Below are 9,911 nucleotides of genomic sequence, written 5' to 3'. Positions count from 1 at the left end.
TGGCGCCCCTTCAGCTGGTGGCGCCCTAGGCGACCGCCTAGCTCGCCTATGCCTAGAAACGGCCCTGTCCTGAAACAATTGTTAAACAATAAAATCAGCAGAAGCTGGTTTTACAGTAGTCATTAAAAGACTGACCACATGAGTCATGTTCAACAACAGACCTATATCATAAGATTGCTTTAGGACAAAGAATCTGTTGTGGTGCCAGAAGTACGTCATGCTTTCCAGGTCTAAATGAAACTGCAAAGTGTAGGAAGTAAAAAGACTTTCCCTGTAGACAGAAGGAAGCTGAAGAGTTTCTGAATAAATGAATTATACCAATGAATCTGTATTTGTTTTTATCCAGCTTCTTTCCCCAAGCGTTGTTGAACAATGTTTGCGAGACATTGATCGAGGAAGATTTTTTCTGTATTGTGGAAGTGTGTAGGGGTGCAATGAGAATATGATATGGAGAAGCTGCCCTACTTCCTCTGCTTTGTCTGGCAGACAGATATCGAGCGGCTGGAATGTAGAAGCTGAGGCTCATTTAAAGTGTCTGCTCAGTTTATAAACAAAGCCATGATTAATGTTTCATTGAAATGTGCTGTGCGGATTCATTTGACAGGTGATTGCCAGCTAACCCAGTTAATTATATCATTAGTCATACAGGTGTGTTAATTTATTCAAGGAAAGGCTCTCTTTCCTTTAAAACAAACAATGTAAATCAAAACTCTATATACATTTTTAAGGGATAGCTCAACCAAAAATTAAAAAGTGAAGAGGAGTGACTAAAACCCCCTAAACTGTTATAAATTCACTGTAATCCACGGCTTCACGGGGCTTATTGCTTTTATAAAACGGTTATTCCATATACGTGGTAAGGTTTCACAAAATAAAACAGCAAATAATGTGTAATGATATTAATAAAAACAGTATTCTTCCGCCAAACAATGTAGTTCTTCGGAAACTAGCCGAGCAACACACAGACGTAAACAAATGTGTATGTTTGTAGAGTAATTTACAACAGCTTCGAACCTGGCTCAGCCAATCAGAATCAAGGACCGGAACTATCCGTTTTATAACTACGTCATTAACAACTAGCTGCTCAGTTCAGTTTAGTACACACTGCGCAAAATAACTGTAAATGTGATTGCCACTACCTTCATTTTTTGGGAGTCAATTCGATTGCAGAATACAGTTGTCACTCCTGTAAATGACTGAACTGTGTGTATAGAACAGGATTAAGCACTAAAAGGTAAACTGGCAACCGAATTTAGCTGCAGTGTGTGCATAGCCAAAAACAACAGGACAGAATAAAAATGTGATTACAATTAATACAAAACAGGGGAAATTGTGATATCGACCAATTGCATTTCATATAAAGTGTGTGCTAAAGTGTACTTCTTTTTTCACAAGGGTGGTCACCATTCACTTTCACTCTATGGAAAAGAGCAGCATGAACATTCTACTAAACTTCCGCTTTTGTGGTCTACAGAAGAAAGCAAGCCATGCAGGCTGAGGTTGAGTAAATAATTACAGGACTAGCCTTTGGGGTAAACTATTTCCCACTACTTTTTATGGAAACCCATCACGAAGATCACAAACCTACTGCACCACTATCCTCATTTCGAGCTTCCTGACAAAACGTACAAGGCTGTTACCAGAGTCTGTCTATCAAACTGAAGTGATAGGGCGCACTTAAGCCACAATGAGCTGGCATCTTGGATTAAATATTCAGTGTTTGGTCAAGGATTATGTGGGCTCCTGGAACACTGTCTCAGAGGACAGCTGGAAGAAACCTACACGACTCATGTCGCAAAGAATGTCCAAATAAACACACGGGACTGACACGACTACAGGCTCAGCCTTCGTTTCGCACGCAAGTAAGCAGACAAAAAGAAATGGAAGCTATAAATGGTTTATTTTGCTAATTATGGCCAGCAAGAGCATCTGATAATTCCTCATACTCAAAGGGAGTTAAGGAGGAAAGAGCATAATGTCAACGAGTTGAAGGATTTCAGCCAAATTGCATTGACAAACCAAATCAAATCACTGGAAATCTATAGCCATCTACAGTGCTGAATGCTAAAAATGTCTACGTGCACCTGAGAGGTCTGCGTGAGAGATAAAATGTGATACAGCAGAAGAGAAAGTTCTCCAGATGCTTACAGGCAAGATTAGAAAAACCAAGGCCATTTTTGTCTCTTTTCCCCAAAGACAAAAGGCAGACGTTGTTCCAGGTCCCATGCCAAGCATTTCAACCGGTCCCCCTAAAAATGGATGATAAATTGCAGCGCTGCACACGTTTGACAGCAGAAAGCAATAAACTGGAGCAAAACAAAAAAGGCAAATGTCATTTGTTCACAAGAGAGAGATTTCGAGCGTTTAGGCGTTAAGAGCGAGGCCGCAAAGTGACAAATAGCTGGACGCAGTCCTCTGGCTCTGTGTAGCTCGAAAATCAGTTGTTAAATTCAAAGTCTTCAGGGTCCAAAAGCCTGAGGAAATATGTGACCCTGGACCACAAAACCAGTCTTAAGTCGCTGGGGTATATTTGTAGCAATAGCCAAAAAAACATTGTATGGGTCAAAATTATCGATTTTTCTTTTATGCCAAAAATCATTAGGATATTAAGTAAAGATTATGTTCCATGAAGATATTTTGTAAATTTCATACTGTAAATATATTAAAACAATTTCTGATTAGTAATATGCATTGCTAAGAACTTCATTTGAACACTTTAAAGACGATTTTCTCAGTATTTTGATTTTTTTGCACCCTCAGATTCCAGATTTTAAAATAGTTGTATCTCAGCCAAATATTGTCCTATCCTAACAAACCATACATCAATGGAAAGCTTATTTATTCAGCTTTCAGCTTTCAAAACATTGACCCTTATGACTGGTTTTGTGGTCCAGGGTCACATATGTACAGCTCCTTTCTGTGGGACATTTGAACATTATAAAGACTCATTATGGTGTGAAACAACGTAATAGGTTGTTCGAAGTCATTTGTAGCAATGAAATAATAATCCAGAGCTGTTATAGTGCTGGTGAGATAAAACAAGGATTTTATTTTCTTTATGATATTTAATCAAGAAACTGGAGGATAAAAAGGAGAAGGCACATTTTTAAAGACATCAATACCATGGATAGAATCAGCATTTTGGGTTCCTGAAAGAACCTTTTAGTTTAACTTTTTTTTTAGTTATTCTTACAATCTTAAAAATAGTGCTGTCAAACGATTAATCGCATCCAAAATAAAAGTTTTTGTTTACATAATATGTGTGTGTGTACTGTGTATATTTATTATGTATATATAAATACACACACATGCATGTATATATTTAAGAAAACATTTTTACGTTTATATATTAAATATATTTATATATGACATAAATTATATGAATATAAATATATACATGTAAATATTTTCAAGATATATGCTGTATGTGTGTGTATTTATATATACATAATAAATAGACACAATAGACACATATATTATGTAAACAAAAACTTTTATTTTGGATACGATTAATCGCGATTAATCATTTGACAGCACTACTTAAAAATAAGGGTCCCAAAAGGGTTTTTTTGCAGTGCCATAAAAGAACAATTTTTTTTTGGTTTCCCAAAGAACCTTTCAGGGTGCGTTCACACTTGACATGTTTGGTTCGATTAAAACGAACCCTGGTGTGATTGCTCCACGAGTGCGGTGAACGCTACCATTCAAACCCTGGTGCACAAAAAACATGCGAAAAGATGGGTCTCGGTCTGCTTGCAAACAAACTCTGGTGCAGTTTGTTCAAAATATGAATGCAACATGGACATCTAAACAAACCAAAAACAGGACATGATGTCACAAGATGCAACCCTAAATGCTGAAGAGTGCTCAAGAATACCTGTTTTTTCTCGTTATCAGAACCACGTCTCTTTGCAGCAGATCTTTCTTTGTTTGTATGATGGAGAAATTCTTGACTCCAGCCGCTGTTTTGACACATTTCATAAGCTCTTCACAAGTTCTCAGCTGGTAAAAGTGCCATCATACTGTACGTACGCACATACATTGTTCCGTCACAAGAAAAAAAAAAAAAATGCCATAAAAGCACCTTGTTTGTTTTGTTTCTTAAGGTTCGGTCCTAAAAACGACAGTGTGAACGCAAATTGAACTAGAAGGACTAAATGTATCATCTTCTTTTTTGGTCCGGATCAAAAGAATGAAGGGAACCGAACTACAAATGAGAACACACCCTCAGTGAGCAGCTCCTAAAAGATTTTTATTTTTATTATTAGTTCTTAGAACATTTTAAAAATCTAAAGAACCTTTTTCCACTATTTAGAACCTTTTATGGAAAGGAAAGGTTCCATGGATGTTCTTCATGAATGCATTAATGTCTATATAATTTATATAAAATTATCTATACAGGTGCATCTCAATAAATTAGAATGTCATGGAAAAGTCACAATTTGAGTTGAATTACTAAAATAAATGAACTTTTCCACGACATTCTAATTTATTGAGATGCACCTGTATAACAAGGAGCAAACCCTTTGTTCCATCCCATCTTTATGTTTCAATAGGAATGATATTATGTGTCTTATTAAATAATATAACATATAATAGAGTGCTGCAGCCGTGACGTCAAAACACAGAAGACAAATTCACAATGGGTTCTCTTGATTGTCTTCAAAGGGTTTTTTTAATGCGTTTTTTTAAATGTATGTTTGTAATAAGTATCTACACAACGTTTGGAGTCAAGTAAATGTCAAGTATCATCAAGCAATGTTTACCACAGACCTTATTTTACTCATGAATTGAAGAACTGCATAATAAAAACCCCATAGGAAAATGTTCCAGATTTTGACGTCATTGCTACAGGACTCTATAACTAAGCCATCACTTCACTGCGTTAAAATGTGCAACCAGAGCATGCAGCGTAAGACGATTTCTCCAAGGACACAGATCTCCAGTGTCCCTCCGCTGAAGTCTACTTCAGATCACATTAAAATCAGGCTCGGGTCAGGCTTTATAACTGACCGATTCTTTGGGGTGATCGATCACTCCTGATCACTTGAGCAGCTGCTATTGACATTCAGTGTCTGTGCATTGCTTTCAAAGATAAAGGACATAGTGTTTGCCTTACAAGAGTGGTTGAAATTTAAGCATAAATGGTTACACTTTATTTTAAAGTGTCCTACAGTGTAATTCTACATTTAAGTACTGAGTAATATTAATTAACTACATGTACTTACTATATGGTTAGGGTTAGGATTATGGTTTGACGTGCATGTAATTATGCATAATTAATTGTTATTATAATAGTAAGTACATGTAACGTGTAACAAGGACACCTTAAAATAAAGTGTTACTACATAAACATATACTGAAATCACAAATACTACTTAGAAAAGTATAAAATAATCAATTTTTGGAATTAACCTAAAAACGCTACCGCATTCACTCATTATGTCACATATTGATCAAATGTACACATGTAACCTGTTTGAAATACGAGCACATGTTTTTTGTCTTCTTGAAATGCAATTTGAACTTCACGGTTGGGTAAAGTTGCTTTGTATTTATTTCAACTAAAAAGTAAAAAGTTAATTTTAGGTGAGAACAGAGAAAAGCAGGACAAAACAGAAACAAGATCACTGTTCTACAGACGGATTGTCTTATTGTGTCAGCACCTTAACAAGGATTTCAAGTGAAGGCAGAGAGACAGTGAACAGCAACTTAAAGTCAGAAAAGCTATCAGTCTGCCAGACTGTCAATATTAAAAGTAATTTTCTGTGACTCAGCAGAAGGCCTGGCACTGGGCTCTCTCCAGATCCCTTCCAGCACTTTCAATTCATTATTGATATCTTCTGGTAATCATCACCAAACAGCTGGCATCAATATCAGGATAAATTAATTTTTCATGCATTTGACCCTTAATTCCATTAAATCACAATTTGACAAACTGTTAAGTATTAGTCATGAATAGAGCAGTGTATCTGTTACGGGGCTGACAAGACGTGAGACGTGCGGATCCATGTGCAAGCTTTTATTGAAAGCAGAAGAGGTCAGAAACACAGGCAGGGTGGAACAATGGCAAACAGGTATATGGCGGGCAAGACACAAGAATAATCCTAGGGCTAGCGTGGGTCCTCGATCGGCGAACAGAATCAAAAGGGCAAGACTAAAGGGATAAATCCAGGAAAACAGGCACGGATCAGAAACCGAGAAAACAGACAAGACAAGACTAGGCTAGGCTAGGAAGCTAACGAGGGCTCTGTAGAGTAGCTATCACTACTGGCGATAAGCGCATACAATACTCGGCAGTTAGCAGGAGTGAGATGGAGTGTTAAATAGTGAGTGATATGAAACAGCTGTGTGCAATCAGTGCTGTGTGCAATCAGGGCAATGAATGATGGGATATGTAGTCCGGGGTGATATGCAACAGTGTGTAGTGCGAGAGTCAATGAAAATGGAAAGGGTGACCTCTGATGGCTAGCATACGGAAGTTCATGGACCGGATACGTAACAGTATCTATAACTATTGTGAGATAGACAAATGTAAAATGATAAGGTTCATCATCACGGGGACAGACTGAATGTGAGAAGCCATACTGTGTCATTATAAAAATACATGAATTTCTGTGTAAATCATTCAAAAAGTTTACTTGTATACTGTAAAAATTTGTCAAATTTGTAAATAAAACAAATATTATTGGAGTACATATTTCAATAAAATGGTATTTCTGTCTTTGTACTTCAAAATGTCACATATAATTCAATGCTGTTTATTTGTTTATTTATTTATATAAAACACTGAAAAACATTTCTCTTGGACATTGTGAGAATATATATATATATATTTTTTTTTTTTTAAATTTACTCACAATGTTATATATATATATATATATATATAATTTTTTTATTTATTTATTTTTTATTTTTTGGTGAAATTTACTCACAATGTCCAAGAGAAATGTTTTTCAGTGTTTTATTCTTAAAACAAGAAAAGTGGAAATAAATAAATAAATAAATAATATATGCTCTGAAACCTTTGTCTTAATGTCTCAAGAACTTGTGCTTTAATAACCTATATTTATTTTAAGAGATATTTTACAGGAAAACACTAATTTTCACACTATAAATGAGACACCGGGTTGTGATCAGTGGCACCTAAATGAAATGCTTGACTACGCTAAAATTAATTCAATAATAACTAGGAAAACCTGTCACGAACAGAGAAGACATGTCTTGTATCAACACATGACCCCAATCAACACAAGATTTTAATAAGGAAAGACTTTTTTCCCTGTCAGTGATGATGATCAAACACTATATCAGGCTGCCTACAGAAATCTGCTTAAACGAACCCCTCAGCAGTACTCAAGCCTTCACTGCATGCCTTTTTATCTTTCAAAAGGGTTACATGAAAAACTCCTCTACTCTATGTACACATTCTAATGCATGGTATTCATAAAATAAGACCAGCAAAGCAATGCATGCCAGGTTTTGCCATCCATGGTCTTTGTTGTCAAACACTCCCACACATTCAGACGCAGGTTCACATACTGCAGAGACACACTGCATATTCCTCACAAGCACAGCAGATACACCATAATCAATAAACACAAAACAGAGAAGTATATAGGTAAAGTGTAAACAAATAAACCTGTCAAATCACACATAAATCCCATCAAGAGTGTGCCTGGATTCGCTAGAACAAAACTTTCTCAAGCTGAGGCAGTAAATTACAATAAGAAACAAACTGCAGTCCTGAGTACAAAGAGAAGAACTCATCTTAGACTGGTAACTTCATCTGAAACAAAAGATTTTGTTGGAAATACACCTTCAGTTTATTCTGATTAAAATGGGTGCTATTTATTTAAAATATTTCATATTTTTATATTGTATTTTATATGCATAATTAATAATAAATATATATATATATATATATATATATATATATACATATACTGTGTACACACACACACACACACTTTGAAATGTAGGTTTAATAACCCTTCAGGTTATTTTGATTAAATTTAGTGATATTTATTTTAAACATTTTATATTGTGTTTTTTAGTTATTAACTTATTTGTTCACAATGGGTTTGTTTTGGGGATTGGACCATACATTTGCGTAAATAAAAAAATAAAAAATAAAAATAACAGATAATTATAGAATAGAATTATTCAATAATTAATTATAATAATAGTAAATAATAAATTACAAATAATAAAAATACTAACTATATATTAATACAAATAACTGTGTGTGTGTGTGTGTGTAATATATAATCAAAAAATACAAAACTATATTAACAGTTGTTTATTTACAAATTGTTTTATAAACTGTATTATCAATAATTTTTATTGTTTTCATTCATTATTTTTAATTAATTTCTATTTAAAATTAAAATATAAGACCATATATAAAGGGTTTTTGATGGATGCAAGGATCACATCTTCACAAGTAAATCATTTATCAAGGTCAGTACAGTCACTACGTGTGATTGTTTTGATGTATAGCCGATTTCCTGCAACAAGCCTACACATTTCAGAAATAACGCTCCACCGCCCAAATTACCTTCACACAATTTGTAGACACACCGGGAAAACTACAGCAGGATACTCAAGGACAGGACAACATGACTAAATGTGCTGCAATCCATAGAGAAGAGCCTGTCTATCCTTGAAACAGCTGACACATCAATTTATATTTGGTAAATGATGGGGGAAATTTGTTTGCCTCCTCCTAATTGTCAGTAGCCTGGGATTAATTGACTTGATTAAAGAGATTAGGAAGGAGAAGATGGATAACAAAGGTCAAAATGCGGTTAAGAGATGCCTGCAGGTTGTTTGAGCTGCTCTGCTTCAACTTACTGTATGTATATAACGCCAGCTTGCACCAAAGTATTTTAGATGCCATTGCAAATGCAGACGTATCACACGAATCCAACAAAGAGCAAACCCAAATATCAATAAAATGAGGAAAAGCCGCGAACTTTACCTGCATTGAGTGTACCAGTAATAACTCTGAAGAGGTACTGAGCAAACTTCAGTATCTCCCTCTTGCATCTCTTCCTGCAACTGCTCATGCTGAGGTTTCTGTTTAATCCTCAAAGGGTCTGGTGACAGAGGAAAACTTCCTCCCCGCGGCCGCGCTCTCCTGCCCGAACCTGCTCTGCTCGTGCGTCTGTGAGAGTCGGCTCATATGGAGCTGCGCGAGGGGGGTCACTCACTCATAAATATTTCCTCTGGAGCGCTCGTGTGTCCCAGAGCGCTCCCTTCTGAGCCGTCTTCACACTCTTTCTGGAGTTGTAGTAGAGCGGCTGCTTGTGAGTCTCAGCACCATCTGTGGCTGCTTCAACCTCCACGAGCGCTGCTGGGGAGGAGCGAGAGCAAGAGAGATGAGGAGGGGTAGGAGGTGAAAAAAGAGAAGGAGCGTCCGCGAATCAGCGCTGACAGGCGATTATGGGTTACGATGCTGCAACACTTCTGAGGCACTCTGGGTGAGGCATCACTGAGAGCCACCAGATTCATTGAGAGCGAAAGATAAATAAAAAAGTGGAGAAAGAAAAAGGGCGGAGAGGTTAAAGATAAGAGAGACTATGGCTCTTGAATGAATAGGACAGAGATATGGAGAAGGAAGATAAAGGTGAAGGTGCGAGAATGATTGAAAAGAGATCCGGACTGAAGGCAGACAAAGGCAGAGGGACTGAGGTGTGAAAAGCAACGACTGAAGGCAACATAAAGAGACAGAGAGAGCGAGCGAGGTTAAAACTGAAGCGACACACCTTGACATTTCAGAACGGCAGGTGTTCAGATGCTGGAAATAGAGGTGGAGTTCATAAGGTCAGACTTGATGACTCACTGCCACTCACAAAGACTGAGACTCGTCCACAAAAACAGGTCTAGGTCATATTTTACCCCCAAAT

The 9,911-nt window shown here is 36.6% G+C and overlaps 1 protein-coding gene across 2 annotated transcripts in view; it reads right to left on the bottom strand.

Annotated features, from left to right (window-relative positions):
* Positions 1–9,911, bottom strand: part of kcnip4a (potassium voltage-gated channel interacting protein 4a) — a 162,635-nt gene that overhangs the window by 109,998 nt on the left and 42,726 nt on the right. Inside the window, exon 1 of one of the 2 annotated variants that reach the window (XM_016490666.1) lies at positions 8,984–9,114. The exons of the other annotated variant lie outside the window; for it this stretch is intronic. Within the exon in view, the coding sequence (XP_016346152.1) occupies positions 8,984–9,071 (88 nt within the window). The 5' untranslated portion in view covers positions 9,072–9,114. Of the gene's footprint in view, positions 1–8,983; positions 9,115–9,911 lie in introns of those variants that run through there. 2 annotated transcript variants of the gene reach the window in all.

This window comes from Sinocyclocheilus anshuiensis, unplaced genomic scaffold, assembly GCF_001515605.1.
Source record: "Sinocyclocheilus anshuiensis isolate Anshui unplaced genomic scaffold, SAMN03320099.WGS_v1.1 scaffold206, whole genome shotgun sequence".
NCBI classification, from domain to species: domain Eukaryota; kingdom Metazoa; phylum Chordata; class Actinopteri; order Cypriniformes; family Cyprinidae; genus Sinocyclocheilus; species Sinocyclocheilus anshuiensis.
Note: the sequence above shows the minus strand (reverse complement) of the source record. Positions and strands in the feature narration are given on the sequence as shown.